General features: G+C 45.8%; 1 protein-coding gene across 1 annotated transcript in view; it reads left to right on the top strand.

Annotated features, from left to right (window-relative positions):
* AATF (apoptosis antagonizing transcription factor) overlaps positions 1 to 11783 on the top strand; it is a 39827-nt gene extending 28044 nt beyond the window's left edge. Inside the window, exons 9-11 of the mRNA XM_075719915.1 lie at positions 6260 to 6327; positions 8337 to 8417; positions 11708 to 11783. Coding sequence (XP_075576030.1) covers positions 6260 to 6327; positions 8337 to 8417; positions 11708 to 11783 — 225 coding nt within the window. The remainder of the gene's footprint in view (positions 1 to 6259; positions 6328 to 8336; positions 8418 to 11707) is intronic.
* The last annotated feature ends 10458 nt before the right edge of the window (positions 11784 to 22241 follow it).

Genomic DNA, 22241 nt, shown 5'->3' with positions numbered 1-22241 from the left:
ATCACAGGCATGTATCTTTCAAATGGCTGGGTAGATGGTTAATAACACGTTTTAAAGCTTGATTTGAAACTTCTCTTAATGGGTTATTAGAAAATACGCAAGTCGATGCCTATTTTATACAAAACTGAATTTTAATAAAATGTTTTTTAAAAGGAGGCTGTCCAGTGATTTCATCCTGCAGTTCAGGTCTTTACATTACAAATAGATTGCCGAAAATGAAATTTAAAAAAAAAAGTGTTTCAAGGGGATTTAAAGATAATATTTGAGCTGCAGTCTAAATTTTCTCTGGTGTTGCTAGAAATCCAAATGGTGTTAACGCTACTACTGCGTGGGAGCTTGAAGGAGGAAAAAAACCAGCTTGTTTCTACATCCGGGCAGAACGCAGTGTAAAATGTGCGCTGAGTGAGTCCTGGACTAGAAGCAACCTTTTCATAATTTACTCTTTTTTAAATAATTGTATGGTGTATAAATAGAAAAAAGAAGGAAAAACTCATGTGATTTACCATGTCTCTCCAAAGACTAAAGGAGAAAAAAATTAAAATTAGAAAGTATTGGAATTACATTGATAAAATGCAGCTTTGTCAACTTTCTCTTCAGGAGTGTCTGCATTTTCACCAGGAAAGAGGAAAAGCATTTGATGTTTGTAGTCTTACTTCTTTACTTGGGCTGGACAAGTTGTACTTAGCTTCTCTCTTGTTGTATCCTACAGTGATTTTATTAAAAAATAACTGCTTTTTAGACTGTTAAAGGGAAACAGTAACACATTTTTTCCGATGTGCCATGTCATGTTGGGGCTCTGTGAGGCAGGATGAAGGTAATTTGCCTGAGCTTTTGAAAGGATTCTGTGTTAAAAGAGGGGGGAGCAGTTAGTAGACCTTCACAACACAATAATTGTTTGTTTACTGTCTCTAGTAACAAATACGCATTTAGCTAGGAAAGTCCACGTAAGCAATTTGCAAATATTTGAGAGTTACTCGCTAATAAAGCAAGTATTTTTTTAGCCAAGGGGTGACAGAGTGCCCTAGTAAAGGTAAGCAGCTGCCGGTAAACCTGACGCCTGAGTTTCTCACGTTTTTCTCATCGTTTCAGAATCCGCGGATAGTCGAATCTTTTTCTGTTTCCGTTGCTTTCAGCAAGCGACTAAGATGGCAGAAGTGGTACGAGGTTGTGCTTTTCCCTTGTTCTGCACGGCTGTTTTAAAACGGACGCTGGCAGCCCCCAGTTTGGTATTGTTACTGGGGCAGGGAGCCCGCCAGGACCGGTTCGACGTCCTCGTACAGCAGCCAGCAGAATGGCCGGGCTGAGACTGCATCTCGCCTCTTCGCGTACCTGCCTCGGTGAATTCAAAGGCAGCGGTGCCGCTTGCAAGACAGAGCAGGTGGCTTTGATGTACTGTAGCAGGAATGACCCCTGCCTTTACTGGCTTTTCTGAGGATTGTAATAACATCAGAGAAAAAGTGTTTCTTTTGTTCCGATTATACTCCTCAGCTTTGTAAACTAAACCGTTTCCTGTTTACTGTAGGTCAACTTTTGCGAGGTATTAATCTGAACTGGTCGGTGAGAGCTCAGGAAAGTGAGCCTTTTGTCGCAAGGCTTATTTCAGCTCTACTTAGCTCTTTTGTCTCAACTGGAAATTCTTAGGGGTCTGCAAATCAGAAAGGTCAGCAACTGTAGTATTAGAAACACTGATAGATAGTGCATGAAAATGAGACCTAACCTCTAAAATGAAAATTGACCTCTAAAATGAGAAATGAATCTCTATTACCCTTGAACAACACCCCGATGGCATTTCTAAATCCCTCTAATTTTGTGCAATGTACTTTGTGTGCATCTCTTTAACTAGTGTGGGGAGGGAGTCCTTTTAAGGTGAATTCTTTAGAAAGCACACATCATTGACTCCAGTGTAAATTTTAACAATGGCTTTAGTGTCAGCAGAGATAGGTGAATACTAACAGCTTTTGAAGCTCTTGCCTTTGGACGTGTTCTGCCTTGCTCTTTGTGAGCGGCCGCAGAGTTTAAGCTCTCTTGCGTGCTCAGGACACAGGAGGGAGAGTCGGTTCCCATCTGCTCGCGGCCCTCCGTGACCACGGCTTGTGGGCCTTGGCAAACCACACGACCTCTGCGTGCTTTTCTTGCGGTTGGTAGGCCCTGGTTTTGACGAGGGAGTCTGACGGGGTTGGTTTTAAGAGCGAAGCTTTGTTGAGTTCAGAAACACGCGTGGGCAGGAGCACTCGTGGCGAGCATCTCCGCTTCGTTCCAAAGATGAATAAATGCTGTTAGCAGCTTTCTTCTGCTTAGTACTGCCCGTTGGCTGCTCTGCACGTGGTATGTCCTCCTGGTTCCAGCTTTTGGTAGGAGCAGCTCGGGGTTGGTCGTTGAGTTGCAGGCTGCTGGAGGTGGTTGCACTTCGTTGCAAGTAAGCAGTTGTGTTCATTTACGTGGGAGACTGAGCTTAGGTTTTTGAAGTTCAGGGAAGATGTGAAGAGGTGAAGGAGGGACAGCAGAAAAGGATATGTTTCAAATCAAAGCCTTTTGATGCTGAAATTGCCTGACTCAAACTCTGTCTTCACACATCAGGGCTTAATGCTGATAGTGATTTACTTACACTTCCTAGTTAATAATTAGACATTGGGAGACACCATATATCACTCCTAATGGAATATATGGGGTCTGATGAGAGTTTTCTGTTTTGACTAATAAATTTTAACCAGAATCGCCAAGCTTAATGAAATATTGCAGCTTCGGAAGTGTTTTAAGTCTTGTGCTGTGAAAACAGTGTTGCTTTATTCAGTAAATGAATTTATCATTCATTCTGTATCCTGAGCCCTAGCTGGCTCTGGAGCATGGGCTGAATGCAAGACTCTGAACTAGAAAGCGGAAAAACTAATCAAATCCTTAAAGACCAAAGGCAGCGAGGCAGGTCTAGACTGACTTTTTCAGTGGTAGCCTCTGGCTACATCCACTTTTATTTTAGTAACCATTGTTAGCATGATTTATAACTTTAGCTTTAAGACGTACACTATTTAGATGTAATAAGATGCTTCGCAGCTTTTATTTCTAGTCCCTAATTCCCCTCTCGTCCCTGCTTTTTTTTTTTTACTTCCCCCTCGTCTTTGTCTCCCTCTCCTCTCCCCAGCAGCGTCCCCGGTCCTGCGGTTGACGCTGCACTGAAAGATCATTTCACCGTCAGCCCCAAGGTCAACAAAACCGCGTCTGCCTCAACTAATGGCTGATCGGCTGGTGGCCTAGTTAGCGCGGAGGAGACGACTGTGCGCAGGGCTTAGTCTCCTACTGCTGCACAAAGCTTTTCCCCGCTAATTCTGGTGAGAGGATCCTCTGTACGCAGAGGAGAGGACGCGCCCCCCAGCAGATGATGGGATCCCTGCTGTCGCCACGCTACGTGGCACGCAGTTCTCCTCCTTGCCCTTCGCAGCGGCCACGGGGAACGCTGCCTTGCCGAAAAGCGAGTGATCCTGTCCAGCAAGATCCTGCCCGCTTCCCAGGTGCAGCATTAGGAACCTACCCCCAAAATGCATCTTTCTAACCAGTGTGGACATCGTTGTGAGACCTTGGTGGCACTCCTTAGTCTACCCGGCTGGGTTTGGTGGGCCACCAAGAAGAGCCGGTCCTGCTGAAAATGTCTTGCTGCTTAGTTCTCTAAGGGCGTAGGACGTCTGTGCGTTACTGTCTTCTTGTGCCTTAGCCTCTGCCATTACTACTCAGCAGTTTTTTCTGTGCATCGTGCCAGGGAAGCAAGATAAGAGGAGACAGTAAACACACCTTATTGCCGGTACAGGAAGAAACCACTAAAACCTTGCTGCACCATTTCTCGCCGCTGTTAAAAACCCTCCCTCCCACCTTGCTTTTGACAGAATATTGACTAGAAACCAAGATCCCATTTCTGCTTAGCCTTAAGGGCAGCTGTTTACAGAGTAGTGGTGTTACATAGGTTTACTGTGTCGTATGTCTGTGTAACACTGGATTTGGATCTTGTATTTAGCTGCCAGAAGTGACTGTGATGAAGTGGGAGAGATAAACTGATAGATTGTGTGCCAGAAAGATGTTGGGAATCAATCAGATAAACAGGGCAGAGAAGCAGCTTGCTGTTTTCTAGTGATAATAAACCAGTGGCCTCTCTTCCTGGAATTTTTAAATGTAATTGCTGCAGTAATAATCTCCAAAAATAAGCAAATAGGAGAAGAAAAAAGTCACGGGAGGTTGTTAGTTATGCTTGAATCGCTCTTTTTGGTTTTTTTGTAATATGGTATATGCCTGGAAGGAGAGGAATAGTTAGGACAGGTACAAATATTATCTCGGTTGCTTGAGTGTCTCTTACTTGAAAATAAAAAAGGGGTATAAAATGATACCCATCTACCTTTATGGCATTTTTCTTTTGTGGGGTGCATGTCTTTCCCCTCCCTCACTCCAGTAGTGTACTTAAGTGATCAGAAACTAATGGGGTCAGCGAGTTTCTCACGCAGCACTGTGCCCAGGACAGCTTTTGGTGTCAGCTGCGCTCGGTGGGGCGGCGTCGGTGCCGGGAAGGCGTCCGAGGGCGGGCTGCTCTGGGCACAGTTGCAGTCAGGAGCTACGCTGTGCTCAGAAATGCCGTCGGCTCACTTGAGCTGCTGTTTTCTTGGACACATCCCCAGCTGCTGGGGGGATGTGGAGCTTCTTTCTTGTCCTCTTGCCTTGGCTGTGGGTGCTGGCTTGGGCCAGGTGAAGACTCTAGCCAGGACCGTGGCTGCTCCCCAAGCCCTGCTTTCCTGTACCTCGATTGACCCTTGCAGTCCAGCTCTCCTACTTGAGCAAAGGAGAGGGTGGAGGAAAAGCGTCATTCATCCGTTCTTCTCTAGCATCTTTGTGGAATTGCCTGGACTCTCTGGTTTCCAGGTGGGTCTGGTTCGGGTCCGTTCTGAGCCGAGGCAGTAACTTCACTACTCAGCGAAATGTCAGCATCTAGAAAGCAGTCTGTGCCCCTCAGTGTCGGAGTGTTTATTTCTGTTCTTTGTGTTAATATCTTGGCTAATACCCAAGGCACAGCACATACAATTTACAGTGAGTGGTGATAAACATATAGCACCGGTCAAATATCCAAAAAGGCTGTTCACAATATTCTTTGGCTGCAGGAAGCAAAAAGGACAAAACCCAACCCTCAGGACATGAAAAGAAATAGAAAAGTCTGCTTGAGCATTCCTGCCCTAGCTATAAAAATTATTTTGCTGTGCTGTTCCTCAGAGTGAGCATTACTGCCCAGCAATGCTTGACTTCTGTTTGGTGAAGTGTTTCAGTTCCCCCTTGCCCTCCCCGCTCGAAGTGTGGGGTGAGACCTGTGGGGCAGAGGTCTTCCTGCAGATCTGCCTGCATTCCATCTCTTGCCCATGGGAGTTGCGTACACAACAGCCTGTGAAGATCCAGGCCTTTTTTATCTTCCCAAAAGCCTGAGGAACAATACCAGCCTCTAAAATACAAGGGGAGTTCTTCATTCTGCCCCTCTGGGTGAGAAACGACCATCTCATGTCGGGCTCAACTGCTCACATCCCCGCAAGCTTGTCGGCTGTTTGCCCTCCGTGGGATTGTACGCTTTGCTCTGGGCTCGTGGGACGAGCAGCTACCGAACGGCTGGCCCATCTGACAGTCCCAGAGGGGGCTTTCCAGTGCCCCCAGGGATTCCAGTCCTGTGCCATTGCTTAGGCTGAAGATCCTCAGTTGGCTTTGCCCATGTGGGGCTCCTTGTTCTTGGACCATGGTGTTGCTAAGTTGTGCTCCTCTGGCTCTGCATAACCTTTTAGATTCTCTTCAGCTGAACGATATGATGCTACATGCCACCTAAATAAACCGTGATGTGTTGAAGGGAAGGTTATATTACTCCTAGATCCATCTGAAATTAACTTATATACAGAAGTTCTTTGAAGTGGCCTTCAGTGTCGTGCCCCAGTCACATATTCTGTGGGGACCTTTTTGGAAGAGGGGCATGATCTACAGTTACTTACACTTTCAGCATAGGGTTCTGCTTCCTTGCTTGAACCTTTTCAGGGACATCACCTTTTTCCCTTGGAAAACTCTTTTGTGCAGAGGAAATGTTAAAAAGCCTTGGTTGTTGGCTTGGGGTTTGCTAGGGAGTTTCAAGAAATGAGGCATACAGGTTCCCTTGGGAACTTGGCAGCCAATTTCTTAAATCTTCTGAGAAACCTGTGAGCCTGTTTGCATTAACATGTCTTTACTGTGTTTTTAAATGGGATTGTTGTCTGTCTTCTAGCTCCTTCGAGAACTTATAGAACGCAAAACCACTTCATGGGACCCCAACGACCAGGTAGCAATGGGCAGGTAAGTAGGAAATTGTAACATCACTAGCTTCACCCCAGCACTGCGTTCCAGTCCAGAAGCGCAAAACTACTTGTGCGCTTCCGGTCCAGTTCATTGTAGAGGGCAAAATTTTTGGAGAAAGCATCTGGGTGTAGGAAATTGCATAAGAGATTATTAAAACAGTATGACATTAGTCAAGAAAGTCATCCTCTGTAACATATTCCTTAGTTATGGATCACACCGCCTGATTCCGAGTTTGCCAGCCTTTGAGCTGTGCCCTGGTTTGTCTGCGATCCCTTGAAGATACTTTCCAGATGTAAAAGGACTTTGGATATTTCTGTCTCTCAGTGGTTCAGGCAGCACAAAGGGAATCTATAGAGGGGTGTCTTAACTGACCCTAGCGAGGGGGAATTAGGCAAAGTGACTGCCTGCTGCTGCAATTTGGCCTTTTCTCATTATGAGCTCGGATTTGTCATTGTTTTAGAGGAGCAAACCTGCTGTTGTGCGATCAGTTACAGCAATTCTTGTGTGTGCTCTCTCCCTGCTGTAAGAAAAGATACTGTGCAATTAAAACAATAGCAGGGAATGGTTCCTGCACGCAGAAGTAAAATATAATTCCGTGCAGGGAAGCTCTTATTTCTCTGTTTAATTCTATAGTTAGAAAATGAAGAATCTTCCAAATACCACTTAATGAACAGTGTACATTTAAATAGCCATGGGCTATAATTTAGGAAAGTGTAAAAGCAGAGGAAGGCTGAAAATGCTGGAGCAGGGCTCTCCATTGAAAAAGTGCTATGGGGGTATGCGTATGGGGAGGGGGAGAAAATGCGTTAGGAAATTTTGTGATGGTGAAATAACTTTTATCCTTGTAAAATATTACCCAAATTTTAGTGCAATGTGTCAAATTTATTTTGTGTATGTCTGGAATATTATGGAAAGCTATTCACTATAATTTAACATGATATAGACAAAATTACATTTAAGTGGTGATTACATTGTACATTTATCTGACTTTACAATAAAATAGATTACAGTAATTAAGATTATATTAAGATTGCAGTAATTGGATTTTGCTAGATTTTTTCCCCTGATGTAGAGTTTTCATTGTATAAATCAGGTAAGATGATGCTCGTTTTCGTAAAAAAAAATATTTATAACTAGTAGAAGTTTTCCCCTGCTGAAAACTTCTTTGACTTGATGAAGTTCTGTTTGAGGAGTTGAGCTCTCCCTCCTAAATAGTCGGGAATGAGACAGCGCTTTCTGAAAGGGTTTATTGCTTTTCCTTCTTTTGTAGTTTCGTGTAGTAATAGTTGGAGCATTATATAGGGCTTCTTGCTAGATTTGCCAGGTTTAAGCCAGAGATGGTGGGGAGAAATACTTGCTTACAATTTTCAATATACTTTGCAAAACCGAGGGAGGAAATAGATTCAGAGCATCTACTGCATGATGGTAATTCTGTTCATGAAGTTAGCATAACCTATCTCACTTAAAGAATCAGTTTAGGATGTGGCAGGCCATCTCTTCTGTTACGGGCTTTCTATATGCAAAACAGAAGTCATTCTAGCAATCAAGGCTGAAACAAAAAAGCAGTACCTGTAAAGGCATGTTTTACAGATTTTAGCATTTATATTTTGTAAAGATTTTATTTTTAATTCTAAAGATTCTTAAAAATATTCAGTCATCAAGAAAGAATGAAAAATGGAGCCGAGCTTGTGGCCTCCGTGGGTTTCCCAGCAGGTAGAATATTCTCACCGAACAGCGATTGTCTCATCAGGATCAGCGGGTCTGGTCTGCGTGTCCCGTTGTGGCTGGAGTCAGGAGAAACGCTTGTTGTTTAAATGCTGTGTCCGTGGGGTGAAGCAGTACCACGGGCACTTGTTTCATACTTGTTTTCCTGAGGTTCTGATCTCCTTTGCTTGTGTCAATGCAATAGGTAGAAGGGCTGGGAAGGGCCTCAGACCCCAGGGTACCTAATGCTCATTTTCCTAGTGGCTCTAAAAGTTGTGTAAATGTTGTTTTGCATTCCTCAGGCAATGGCTGGCCATCCAGAAGTTACGAAGCAAAATAAAGAAGAAAGTGGACAGAAAAGCCAGCAAAGGAAGAAGAATCCGGTGGGTGACAGCTTCTGCAAGAAGTTCTGATTTTGCCAAATAAAGTCTGACTGCACTGGGTTGGCTCTGGGGTGCATTGGTAGGCATATTCATGCCTTTTAGGCCAAGATGTCTTGCTCTGGGGCATCCACTGGGGAATCTTAATGTTCTTTGAGCCTAGAATAAGGGCTTGGGTGGATGCAGCCTGTGAGCATTGCCCAGATCAGTCTTGGCAAGAGTGTTCATTGGTCTCGGAAAACGCTGGAGAGAGGTGTCCAAATGTCCCTAAGCAATTTGGGGCCATAATTTCCAGTGAAAGCCAAGGAACACCTCTTGTGCAATATATATTTAGCTGACTGAAACGTGGGTAGCAGTTCTAGGGGAAGGTGTGCAGAAACACCTCAGTGAGGTAGATGTCTATTTCCCACTGACTGTCAATTGGAATTTGGTGTCTAATCTCTCTTTATTTTTGTGAGTCCCATCGCAGCTTTCTTTGCTTCAAAGCATTTCACATCCTGATTCCTGGATCACTAATTTGGGTTGATCTCTCCTGTTGTGTTTCCAGTGGAAGAATCTTCCACATGGTAGGGTGGAAAGGGAAGCAGTCTGCAGAGGATAGCGTTTTTTTTCCCCTTTGCAAAGCAGATATATTAGTCTCCCCGAGTTTAGCATGACTGCATGATTTGTAGCGGAGGAGGTGTTTGTGGCAGGGAGGCATGCTGAAAAGCCGCACCGCTTCCTGAAAAATCTGCAACATTAACCATCCTTTTGTGAGTAAACTATAAATCGTGAGTTTAGATGGCATCCGATAGAAAGTCAGTGGAGTCAGTCTGGGTCAGGCCTGGCATAGCAATTTTTAAGATAGATGTCATAAGATAATTTATTAAAAGAGGGAAGAGCTACTTTGTTGGCCTGAAAAGCCTATAATTATTGACTATCAATATTCTTTTCTGTCAGCATCACACATAATTGGATATATTCATGATTCAGTCAAAACTACTGACAACATCACACAACTGAGTCAGACTCGTAAACCTCCAGGAATAATGGGGAAGTCTCTCATTGTGTGCAATCTGTGCGCTTCAGCATTCCTGAGAGATCAGCTATCTCGCCAAGTCAATTGCCTCTTAGATCTTAGGTGCCTTTTTTTTCTTCTTTAAATAAAAGTTGCACTGACCCTGCAGGGAAAATATCAATAAAGAAAAAAGTGTCATTGTCTGTATTTGGGATTAACATGCAGTTAAGCTCCAGCATCTTTTCAGAATAGTCCAATAGAGCCCAAATGGGTGTTTTTTAAATAGTTGGTTCTTCCAGTGAGTCAGTGTCACCCCAGGCAGATCACTTACCCTCTGTTCTTCTTTTTCCTTCTCTATCATTGGGGCTGCAGTGCTTAGATTTGTTTTCGTGAAGGACTTTGAGATCCTGGAAAGCAAACTATCACATACGAAGTTTCATCTGTCTCCCTAAATCTTCCTTTTTAGCAATCCCTTAGCAGACCTTCAATGTTATGGCATGTTTGGATGAAATGTGCTAGTTTATTGTAAGGTCTGAGGATCTTCAGGCGCTTTCAAAAGCAGTTGATCTTGCGCTTGACGTGAGTACCTGTCCTCTTCATAGGCAGGGAGATTGGGGCACTAAGAGGGGAAGTGAGCTCATCCTAAAACTCCACAGGGAGCTTAAGAAACCTGGTGCCTAGACCTCTGCTATCCCTCACTAGGACATGCCTTTTCTTGAGGTAGAGATGGAGGAGGGATGTGTGCACACCTATTTTTCACGTCAGTGATTTCTGGTCCTGTGCTGCATGGGATGTCTTTCTGTGAATGAAATTAAATATTTTATATCTGCTAGACTGGGATTTTTAAAGTCCTGATTTAAAAAAATGTGACAGTAACTGGACAAACAGCTCGTGTCAGAGAATTTGTCAGAATTGCTACGTCCCCTTGCCACTGCGCAGACTGTCCCTGTATAAGCTTCGATCTGTAGGAATCCATCAGTTGGAACCCATCAGTTGTTAATGTCTCATAAATGAACTATTTCATAGTCCAGCCTATTGACCTGTTGTTTGTTGCAGTACTAGCCCTGCGCGGCTGTGGCTGTTCCCTGACTCCATCATTACAGCGTTAGACCAGGGCAGTTGCTTCCATTACGAGCGACAAAGATTTGATTGTGCAGAGAAGCCCTTGTGTAAGGGTGAGTGTGTGCTGTGCCTGAAGAGCTGTGCTGAAATAGTCTTGTGAGCTAAAAAATCCCCTCGAGGGAATGTTCCCGCATAAGCAAACAGAAGGGAGTGCAGAGGTGACAAGAGTGGAAAGGTGATTCTGGGCAAATGCTTGTGAATCCTTTTGCCTGCTATTTGTCAAGGTCTAAAAATAGCAGCAGCTTGGATGAAACATTTCAGAGTTGGGTAGGCAGCATGGCAGTGTACACCAAAAGCCATTGCTTTGGAATCCCCTGCCCTTAGACACTAGGGTTTAAAGCCACCTTTTCATTCAGAGTTTTTCAGTACTCTGTTAAATTTTATATGTCAGGTCCTTGAATATAAGTCATGAAAAGCTACTGCAAGTTCCTAGCCCAGTGTGGAAAGCGGGAAGGGGATCCTGTATCTGGAGGTGCAGTACAGCTTGCAGAAATATTTTGGTGAATCAGAAGCAGCGCTGTATCACCTTGGGCGTGCCCCATCTCTTCTTTGCACGGGTCTTTTTCCTGTCTCCTTTGCCTGTTTTTACATGCTCCATTTGTAAGTTTTTCGGGGTAAAACTTTCTAACTGCGGGTATGGCGAGCAGAGTGGGATTTTGATATCCTTTAGGGCCGTGGATACCACAGAGCAAGGAAAAAGTGATAGCAGATGGATGCTTGAGAAGGTCTGATGCTCTGACGCTTCTGCTGCCTGCAGTGGGCTCTCTGGGCACAAATTCCAGAAGGTGATTAAGACACCAGCTGAAGGGAAGGCTGAAAACGAGTTCTTGTTTCTCTGTCTCTGACTTTTCAGGGTTGTCTGTCCAGGAGTCTGATTAGGTACTCGCACACAATTAAGGGATGCTGTATGTCCTCTTTCTAGCCGTGATAAAAAAGGATTTGCTTGCTATTCGGTTCATTGTATCATCTGATTGTTCTTGTGTCCATGTTATAGGAAAGGAGGAGGGAAGGGAGGGGGAATTGCCAGCTCCAACTAGTGACTCATTAGGTATCAGCCACCAGGAAGGCCAGTGCTTTGCATTTCAGGGACTGGTGTGTTTCTATTCAAGCAGCACCATTTCCTTTTCATTAATAGTTACTAATGTGCTGCCTGCTTATTTCCTGCACTCTTCAGGTATCATGTCCATAGCAAGCTGGTGAGCTTCATGGCACCTATTGACCACTGTACAATGAATGATGATGCCAGGTGAGTAATAGATTAATTATGTTTCTCAAATGGCTTCATGACAGCATGATATTGACCTGTTCTTCAGTCTGTCGCCCCCTCCATTTCTTCTTATCAGTTAACCATTTGTCACTGGCATCATAGCCTGGGTGTCTCGGTCACATCTGTCCAGGCAGTCTGGCTGAGCTTTCACTCTGTAATTACTGTGACACCAAACAAGAAATTTTCATGAGTCTCAGTACCTACGTTTTGATTCCTGCTTTAAAACTCCTCCAATTTTGAAATCTAGTTTTATGGAATTCTTTTGGAAATAGACAACTAAGTTATCTGGTGTCTTCAGGTATAATGAAAACTTACAAAGAACTTGGCTTTTAACAGAAATGGCAACTGTTTTAAATTCGGTTTAGTATGCATTTTCTTAAATCAGTTAATAACTGGAATAGTTCAGTCAAGATTCACTCAAGGCCAAAATGTTGCTTGTGTTTATGTCTGTTTAAAGAGTGAGGAATTTTATTGGAAGACTATAATGTTTTAATATGCTAATTAGTAAAGCAAATACCAGTGAAGTTTTGTGCATAGCTACCAGAGAGTTTGTCTGCATATACACCCATATTTCTTTAGTATTACATTTTTAAACTAAATCTCCAAATGCTGAGCTTTTTGTGGGAAGGAGGTGGAATAATTTTTCCAATGAATGGATGTAGAAGGCTTGAGAAACATCTTTCCCCTGGGTTGTAGAACATGTTTGTGCTTTGTGAGAGAGAGATGTCATTTGTCTGTTTGTGAAATGGAAACCAAATACCTGCTGTTCTTAGACTCTTGCCTTTTGGGGTATTGCACAGACTTCCGGATAAAAGCTCTCCAGTAAGCTGGCACTAAGATGTTTTGTGTCCATAATAAGACCTGTGTTGTTTCATCATGCATCTTTCTCATAGTTTCTTTACTCCTTTTTTTCTTTTTTTTTTTCAACTGAGAAAACGGCTCTGGTTTCTGAATATTGTCTAGTTCCTCTCGCCACAAAAATAAGTGTAGTGGACGTGTAGGGTGAAAGCTGTGCCCTCAGCCCTATGAGGTGGTCAGTTCTGCCACCCCCTTACCTGGATCATAGGAAGAGAGGGACACAAGTGTCTTTGGCCCTGTGAGATTAGACGTACACACTTTGGCCTTTTTAGCAAACAATCAAGTGCATTTTTGTTTCTGCTGTGCAGGGCCTGAGCTAGGAGCTAGCTATCTGTGCTTCCCAGCTGGCAAGGACCTCTGTACCTGTATGGAATTGAGGTCTTTGCTGGTTTGGATAGCCCCACATGAAACATGGGGCAGGACAGACCCACGTTCCTAGTAGAGTCGTCCCATCCTGTAGACATTGTTCTGGGATGCGCTGCTCATTCCCCACATCTTTTTGTCTGAGGGTAATGAGCAGGTGGCATATGTGTGTTTAGGAAGAACCAGTTCATATCACATGCATTAATAATACCCACGACTCTAGTATTTATCTTAGTATTATGTCCAGTTGACTGGTTATTACTTACGCTTTGAGAATTTCCAGTGAGGTTAGGGTGTCTGTCATTTTTTGCATATGATACATATTGCCCTGTCCTACAGGTTAGGCAGGCGTACAGACCCCTGCTCTGTCCCCAGAATGAAGGCAAGCTCAGCTTGCATGGGGGGGGGTGTGAGGGGGAGGAAGGTGAAAAAAAAATAGCGCGACTGGTCCTAATAATCTAGAAGTTATACTGTGTTTGCTGTCCCCAGAGGTGTCATTGCCTCCTCCTTCGCGGTCCGCCGCGCTCACTTGTGTTCCAAAAGCCGCGCAGAAAGCGCATTCTGTAAGCCAAAATCCTCCAGCAAGTCAATGCAAACGTGAAGTGCATCGAAATAGCTGGGCCAGTGGAGTCGTTCTGCACAATAGCCTTCCTGGGCCTCAGCTACACTTCATCTGGCTGCCATCTTCATAACCCGTACTCCCCTCGCTTCTCGGGAGGCACCTTGAGTCCACCACGAACTGCACGGGGTCTGGCTGACCCTCGGAAGCTGTTACAGCTAATGGGATGCTGTCTGCGTTACGCTGTGTCGACGTAGTTATCATTGTGGTAGGGACAGAGTGTTTGACATTTGGTTTACTGAAAATGTCTCCTGGGGGTTTTCTCCACATTGAGCGGGTTATTACATCGCTTGCATGTTTTACTGATTCTTTGGTGGCAGCAGCGTGGCAGCAGCTGCTGCTGCTTATTGTCTGACTGCGGGAACTTATTTCTTGCATTAAGTTTATTAGTCGCTTTGGAGGCCCGCCATATTTTCTGTTAATGGCATTTTAGTCACTTATGTCCTGATGTTGGTTTAGCCGTCTAGAGCGAGACTGGCGGCTGATGTGTTCGCACGCCAGCGAGCGTGCCTGAGGGTCGTGTCAGGCGGGCAGCTGTATCCCATCCTGCCAAGATCAGGCTTTCACGCAGACCCTGGACGTGGATGGGGCAATGCCGGGATCAGGCTGGGCAGGTTCTGTTCCTCGTTCTGCCCGTGCCTTCGTGGATGACCTTGAGCAGGTCGCTCTGTGTTTCTGCGATTCTGATTCCCCTCCTGAGCAACGGAGGTCTGCTGTTGCGAAGGGCCTGTGAAAAACAGTGGTTTAGTAATAGTAGTAGTAGTATTTCATTTTTTAACATACATAGGAAAGCTTTTGTTTCAGACAAGAGACAGATGTGCAAATAGAAGCTTAAGCTTTCCTCGCTGTTTGCCAAATAGCTGCTGGTTACCTGTAACACAAAGAATATGCCCTACATTTGCCTGTTGCAGGGATTACAGTCTTCCTTAAGCAGTTTCTCTGCAGCTTCTTCCCCATGGGACGTGCTTTGGCGTTGTTTAGTCCTAATGTTGAACTTAGATTTCCCTCTGCTGTAATTTAGGCCCGTTATTTCTTGTCCTGTTCAATGTGGGCTTTAGGAACAGGTTCTTGGCTCCTCTTTGCAGCAGCCCTTCCATGTTTGGGTGGGCGTTCTTGCTCTGCACACTGAAAACCTGGGCATTACTTAGCTTAGCTTCCTTCCTTTCCTCTCTCGTTTACACCATTCGTGTTTGCATCCAGATATAAAATGTACTCAAAATACTGGAGTGGCCAGTGCCTGAAAATTGAGCCTCTGTAGGTGTTTTGGTTCAACTCTCCCAAAATTAAGATATCGGCTGCTATGAGTCATTTTTTTGAAAATCACAAGCACTCTCTAGGGGTCACTTCACATCCCTGTTTAAAATGCCCCTGCACTTGCCACGGGCCGTAATACCTCTCTAGCAGCACCCAGCTGTACCGGACAAGGCAAGAAGAATTCAGCATCTGCTTTAAGCGGCAGGTGAATTAAAAAGAAAGGACCAGGCCTGTACGCATGAGAGGGAAGCAGTAATGATAACAGCTTTCCTTTGTGACAGAAGAAGGTAATTTTATTGTTTGCAAGTGTGAATTACTAGATTGAAAACGCAAGTATACACTTCACAGTCATGTGATCATGCTCTGAGCCTTTTTTTTTTTTTTTTTTTTTCTGGTCAGGCTCTTAAAAGGCATGACCCCAAAATAAATACACGTCTGAACAACGGGGCGCTCTGTGTTGTAGTGTGAGAAATTTTAAAGTGTCAGTGAGCTGTATATAAAAAAGGGTTGTAGAAACAGAGCTGGCAGAACATTCCCCTTAAGTTCTACCAGTGGCCACAGTGGCAGGTAGATACCTGGAAAATGCCAGTAAATAAATACCTATGTGCAGATGTGGATGGGCAGAAGCTTGGGGGGATGGCGTAGAGTCCGGGGGGTGCGAGTGGTGGTGTAGCTCTGGTCCTTCCTTGGCTGTGCCGAGTCCTCGCTCCCCGTGATGAACTGCGCAAGCCCTTTGTCGCTGGGACGAAAGCAGAGGGGAGTTGTCTGCGACTGTTTCCTTGCCTCGCTTGCTCGAAGTGCTTTTGAAGGCACGAGTCTGTGTAGCACTGTACTACCTTGCTGTTTTCTGTATATGTAATTAGCCACTGCAGCCTAGGAATACATTTAGGGGCTGATTCTGCTGTACGTTTAAGCCATTTTACGCTACTCTGGCTGTGCAGAGAGACCTTAAAATAGTGCAGTGAACTGCTAGCACCCACCTGACGGTCCCTGTGTGCTGGTGTCGCGGCTGTGGGACACCCAGGACGTTGGGAATCTGGCATGTCAAGTTTATCACGTGCCACTGCCACTGGCTGGGGAAACAAAGAGCAAATGCGTATGAGGAGAAGCAGCCCCAGCGCTGCGTGGAGACGGGGGTAACAAGTCGCTCCAGAATTGTTTTAACAGACAGAATTTGAGAAAAGAAACGCACAAGTGTAACAACTGCCTTTGTCAACATCACTGCCACTTTCTTTCTTATTCTAGCTGCTGGTTGGAATAATAGCATTCGTGCAGGCAATTAATCTTCCACTTGCCAGTTTTTCATGCACCCTATGCATGGGCATGGCTGTTTAACCTTGTGCTCACATATATTATGTTGTAATGTGTGGGACACTGGTGGCCTTGAGCCCTCCTCTATTTTAACCCCTCTTTGGTAGTATTTTAAAACATACACTGGAAAGTGATTTTTATGGTTATCTTGGGGTGTATGTTTATAGACTTAAATACATTTATTGTCCTCTTGGGTCAACATTTTTCTAATCGGTCCAAGGTCGTCGCTATGTAAATGGGCCTGCCCTAAGACAGGGAACCTGAAGGCGAAAGCTTGAATGGAAGTGCGCTGTGGTGGTTGTCCAGAGGAGAGGGTAGCTGCCTTGGGCAGGAATGACCCAGGATTAGAACAGGGTTGATCTCTCTCTGGCTGTGTTTTCGCCTGGGTTTGAGGGTGGCATCATGTGGGTGCCACTTCTTGGACTTCCCTTTGAAATACGCTTTTCCCATCTTCGTGACCTCGGGTACTCCGCTGCCGCCGTTGCTCCAGTATCTAGCGTAGTGTATAATCATCCTTCAGTACCACCATGTGCAACGGAGTTGGGAAGATGCCAGTCTCGTCTGGTTTACGCTTTGGGAAGTGAGGCACAGAGAAATGGTAGCCCGTATCTCCAAAGGCATGTGGGTTCAGAAATCCATGAGTCAAGAGCCTCAGTGACTTGCCAAAGGTGACAGAGCGGGTCTGGGCTAGAGCTGTAGTTGAACACAGATCTTCGGTGCAGTCACCTTCAGCTGGCCTAGCTCTGAACAGCCTCGTGTTTTTAGGAGATCAGACATCTGTGCACTCGCAGAAAACTCCTGTCCTAGGTGGAGGTATTTATGGGCAAACTGAGGCTAGAGATTTCCACTGAAGGCCTGCAGGTCCATAGAGAAGTGAGCATATTTTCAGTACGTGCAGAGTTGCCGTATCTGCAGGAGTGGATCCTATAAACAGCCTAGTTGTGGCAAGGTCAGGTAAAGTCTGTGTTCCTGGGAAGAAGATCTGCGTGTGGATTTTGGTTTTGTTATATCTCTCTGTCAGCTTTGATGTATAGATCTTCAGATCTCTGCACTGTACGTGTGTGTGGAACAGAGACTAAACACAGACACTTTAAAAGAAGGTATAATATCAAATTACTGCTAAGTTTGATGAACATCAGTATTTCACCTCTGGAGAACGGTAACTTGCAGGAGAGACGTTCTTTAAGGACACAGATGTTTGGTCCAAACACCTTTATCTCCCAAGACGACTCAGGTTGTTCTGACAGGTAAAACAAGATTGTGCAAATATGCAACAGTGATCTAATCAGCTGGAACAACAGCAATATTTTAACCGGCGCTACCTTTTAACAGCATCATTAAGGGCTCTCATTACTCTTTTATTAGAGGCTCACTCTATTTCTTATCAGATTACAGAATGAACATAACTCATGGCACTGATTTGATCTCTTGTTAAAGAGGATTACAGCTTTGCATTAACTTGGATTGACACGGTTTATAATTTGCTGTTGATACACATGCTGGCGGTGTCACATGTTTGACCCCCTCCCCACAGCACCGCTGAGGAAAAGGACACCCATACATCATCATTAAAGATGGCACCCAGTGCAGAAATGGGAGGCAAAAGGAGGCTTTTCTGCAGTAAAGTCAGGCAGGACAAAAGAGACGTGTTCTCAAGTGCAAGCTGAAATTCTAAACGGGGGTTTCTAACTGGGTGAACGTGGGGGAGAATATACCGGTTTTTACATAGGTTGCTTTTTACGTCGGCAAATGGTTCTTCGTTACGGAGGAGGACTTTGCATCCGTTATGAGCCAAATTAGAGAGAAGAAGATGGCTGTAACGGGACTGTGTCAAACCATGCAGTTCCACCCACGACGTGAGGCACAGAAACCTTTCCAGGAGCTGGGGAAATTTCCCTTGCTCTTCTCAGCCCTCTCGACACTGTGATTGCCACCAGTTCGTGGACTGGTCCCTGCCTTCGGGCAGTATTGATCATACACCACCAGTGATGGTGGTCGTTTAGCCAGGTAACCTCTTTGCCTGTGGTGGAAGTTATGGTCATGTCCCTGCCTAGGAGGGACCCCAGGCAACTGGGGCTTCAAGCTAGGGATGCATGTCCATGTTGTGGCTCCCTTCTTCCAGCTCCCGTGTGCTGCCCTGGGCTCCAGGCAGGAATCACTGCCTGAAATCCCATGGCCAAGGGCAAGAAATTAAGCCCGTGACTCGAGCAGTCCCGTTGGCCTCAGGCCATGCTTGGTAGAAGAGCATCCAACCCACTCTTCTTCTTGCACAAGCAGACCAGTGCCTGCTGGGAAGCTGGATTACTTCACAGATTATCCAGCTGCCAGTGAGGTCTGGATTAGAGCATTTCCCTTGGATTCAGCCAGGACATTGTGTATTCCCCCATCAGCATTCTCACTCTTGGAGTGCTTTAGAATCATAGAATCGTTTAAGTTGGAAAAGACCTTTAAGATCATCGAGATCAACCGTTAACCTAGCACTGCCAAGTCCACCGCTAAACCGTGTCCCTAAGCACCACATCTACACGTCTTAAATGCCTCCAGGGACGGGGACTCAACCACTTCCCTGGGCAGCCTGTTCCAGGGCTTGACAACCCTTTTGGTGAAGAAATTGTTCCCAATATCCAATCTAAACCTCCCCTGGTGCAACTTGAGGCCATTTCCTCTTGTCCTAACGCTTGTTAGTTGGGGGAAGAGCCCAACACCCACCTCACTACCCCCTCCTGTCAGGTAGTTGTAGAGAGCGATGAGGTCTCCCCTCAGCCTCCTCTTCTCCAGGCTGAACAATCCCCGTTCCCTCAGCCGCTCCTCATAAGACCTGTGCTCTAGAACCTTCGTTGCCCATCTTCGGCCACGCTCCAGCACCTCAATGTCCCTCTTGTAGCGAGGGGCCCAAAACTGGACACAGTATTTGAGGTGCGGCCTCACCAGCGCCGAGGACAGGGGGATGATCCCTGCCCTGCTCCTGCTGGCCACGCTATTCCTGATACGAGCCAGGATGCTCTTGGCCTCCCTTATCTAGGGAAGAGTTTTACAGGGAACAGTGGAGACTTAAAGAGGAGTAAATATTTAGCTCAATGAAGTTGCATTATTTTTCATTTTTGTATTTCGATAGCATATCGGACTGCAGTTACACTAAAGTGCATCTGACATAAGCAAAAATGACATAGTGTTTTTTCCAATATACTTTTTCGTTGCGGATGGTAAACATCCAAAACTAAAACAAGACAAATGTCACAGTGTGTCTCGCTGCAAGCAGAGGGGGGTGCGTAGTAGGAAATCCTGGTATTAAAAGATTAATTTACTTACATGACATAAGAGTTTAATATTAAAAAAAAAAATTAAAAAGTTGGTGAGATACCAGCCTTTAACTTATCTCACTTTGTACTTAGGGTATTAAAACACCATGAGACTAGATTAATGGAGGAATTTGGGCTCTGCGATTGTCAATCCGGTACGTTCATCATGACAGAAGCCCCTGAAAGGAGGCAAAGCCCTTCTTTCTGGAGCAACCGAACCAGCGGCTTCCGTGCTGCGCGGCACAAACCTCGGGTGGCTGTGTCGGAAAAATTATTTTATAATTATTTATTTAAGTTTATATAGACACAGCCTGGGAGAAAGGTTGCGCTGCTTTGTGTTGGCTTTGTTTTGGGAAACAAAGGGAGTAGCGCTAACGCGCGGGGCAGTCTCTCGGAGCGCGTGGTGCTCTGACATTTTTTGCGCGGTGCTCTGACATTTTAGAGAAAACTAGTGTTTCTGGCATGAGGCCGCGGGCGGGAGGACAGGCTGCCAGCTGGGGCTCTGTGGCTTCTGGAGGAGCCCCTTGGGAGGGCAGGGACCCTCTGGGGTCCCTCGGGGGAGATGCCGGGACTCCCCAGGGGAGGTGATGGGTGCTGGCTCGTTCGGGAGCCCGGTGCTCGGTGCGGGGGAGGCCTGAGCTGTACCGGGAACCGAGGAAAAAGCACGTGTTGTCCTGTGAAACTAAACCTGTTGGTCCCGAGGCACCGTGGCTTCGGTATCATCCTACCCTTTGTGCATAATTTTGTTCGGTGGATTTTCAAGTCAAAGGTCATCCCCCTAACCTTTAACTTAACCTTAGAAGTCAGCTCATGCAGATGCCGTTAAGTATCCCATATCACTTTTAACCGTAGTTGTTAGAAGGGCTGGTATTTGAACGAGGAGTTTTTGTGTGTTTTGAGGCTGGCAGTAGTGAAGTGCTGTACGTGACCCCGGTTAGTGCCAATGGGCTGAAATCATCGTGTCCCAACATTTGATGTTTGACATCCCTAGTAAGCAGACAGACGCCTCTGTTATGGAAATTTCCTTTTTAAAGGGAAAAAAAATAACCTGTTAAGAGCTGCAAGATGATTTGTCGTCCTTCCTTTGTGAGACAATTTGTCTTCTCCTGCATCAAATCTGTTATAAAACAGGCAAGCTGTGAAAGAGGGAAATCATCCTAGGAATATGGGATGTTAAGGTACACAAAGAATGGTCCCCTCCGTGCGGCTGTGTGCACGTCTGCGCAGGGCACTTGCACATGCAGCATTACAGTGGCTGCTCTGCTCAAATACCCATCTAAAAACAGAGACTGAGAAAGCAAGATTTTATGAATTTCATGGGGAAATTAAAGCTGCTGGAAAGCATGCCAGCGGAACAAGCTGGAGGTTTCTGAACCTCCCTGTGTTTTGCTACTTCTCCGGCTACTTGTCCACATCTTTTATGCTTTGTGCTGTAAAAGCTCATATGAGAAAATGTGAATGCTTTGGGACCAAAATCAGGATGCGAGAGGTGCCATCTCTGCTCCTGTTAATGCTGGCCTGAGCTCAGGGCCGGTCAGTCGGCAGATGGCTGCGTGCTGGTGTAAGGCGGAAACGTTCGGAATTGGTGACACAGATGGCAGGTCTGAACCCCGGGTCTGGTTGAGTTTGGGGTACCCTGAGCAGCAGCCCTTCTGCCTCTCTGCTGTCCTCCCGCTCCCCACCCCATCCCCAAATCCAGCCTCACAAAATCTGCAGAGTCCCTTTGTTTAGGGCAAGAAACAGCTTTCTGAAATATTTATAAATCTTGTGCCTGGTCTCCTGAGACAAACCAGAGGTCACATGTCACCTTTCATAATTTAAAGCCGTGGGGCTAAAAGCATTTGCACAGACTTGAAGGACCCAATCCTGACCTGCCTGAGCGAGAGGGAATTGCGGCAGACCTTTCTGAGTCTCCTTCAAGCGCCGGGCACGGTGATGAGAGCCGTCTGGCTGTGTAATTTATAGCTGGAGTTGCGCGCTCTGGTTTTGGGCCGGTGGCGGGGAAGCGAGTGAGAGAGTGCCATCTCGTGGGATTGCCTCCCCGGCCAGCGCCACGCTGCCTGCACCGCACCGCACCGCATCACACCGCACCGCACCGCACCTCATTGCATCGCACCGCGCAGCATCGCACCGCGCAGCACCGCACCGCACCGCACCGCATCTCATCGCACTGCATCGCACCGCACCGCACGCCGGACACCCGGCAGCCCTCCGCGCTGCGTTTCAGGCCCCTGGCTTTAAAAGACACGGGTATTTTAATTCTGCTTTGATGACTGCCGCTGCTGGTTTTGCTCCGCGCCGTCGACTGTAGCATGGGTTTGTTGCTGCGGAAATGCCGGAGTGGGCAGCGCGTGTTGGAAGGTGTGCGAATAGAGAGCCAAATCCCACAGCCCACGTGCTGATTTAGGGTAATGCCTTTGACTAGAAATTGAGAAATAAAGGGCTTCAGCTTGTTTTAGCTTCCTGGGTACCTGCTCTGCTTGCTGGGCACACAGTAATCTGAATTTCACACTGGTGGACAAAAGATTCCTTAGGATAGAGACAGAAAGTTTCCCAAGAAAATGATCAGCCATCTGTTCCACAGCCAGCTTCAGTTTTTATCAGGAGGCACGTGTTTGTCATCCTCCCTTTATTCATGGGTGTTCACGCTGTGTCTTCCGCCAGTTTTTGTGAATTAAAAATTCATTGTTCCCAATGGAGTATGTCAGTAGGAATGGGGTAGGTATAGTTATTTCAG

The sequence above is a fragment of the Pelecanus crispus genome, chromosome 12 (assembly GCF_030463565.1).
Source record: "Pelecanus crispus isolate bPelCri1 chromosome 12, bPelCri1.pri, whole genome shotgun sequence".
NCBI classification, from domain to species: Eukaryota; Metazoa; Chordata; class Aves; order Pelecaniformes; family Pelecanidae; genus Pelecanus; species Pelecanus crispus.
The sequence above is the reverse complement of the archived record's forward strand: the minus strand, read 5'-3'. Positions and strand labels throughout refer to the sequence as shown.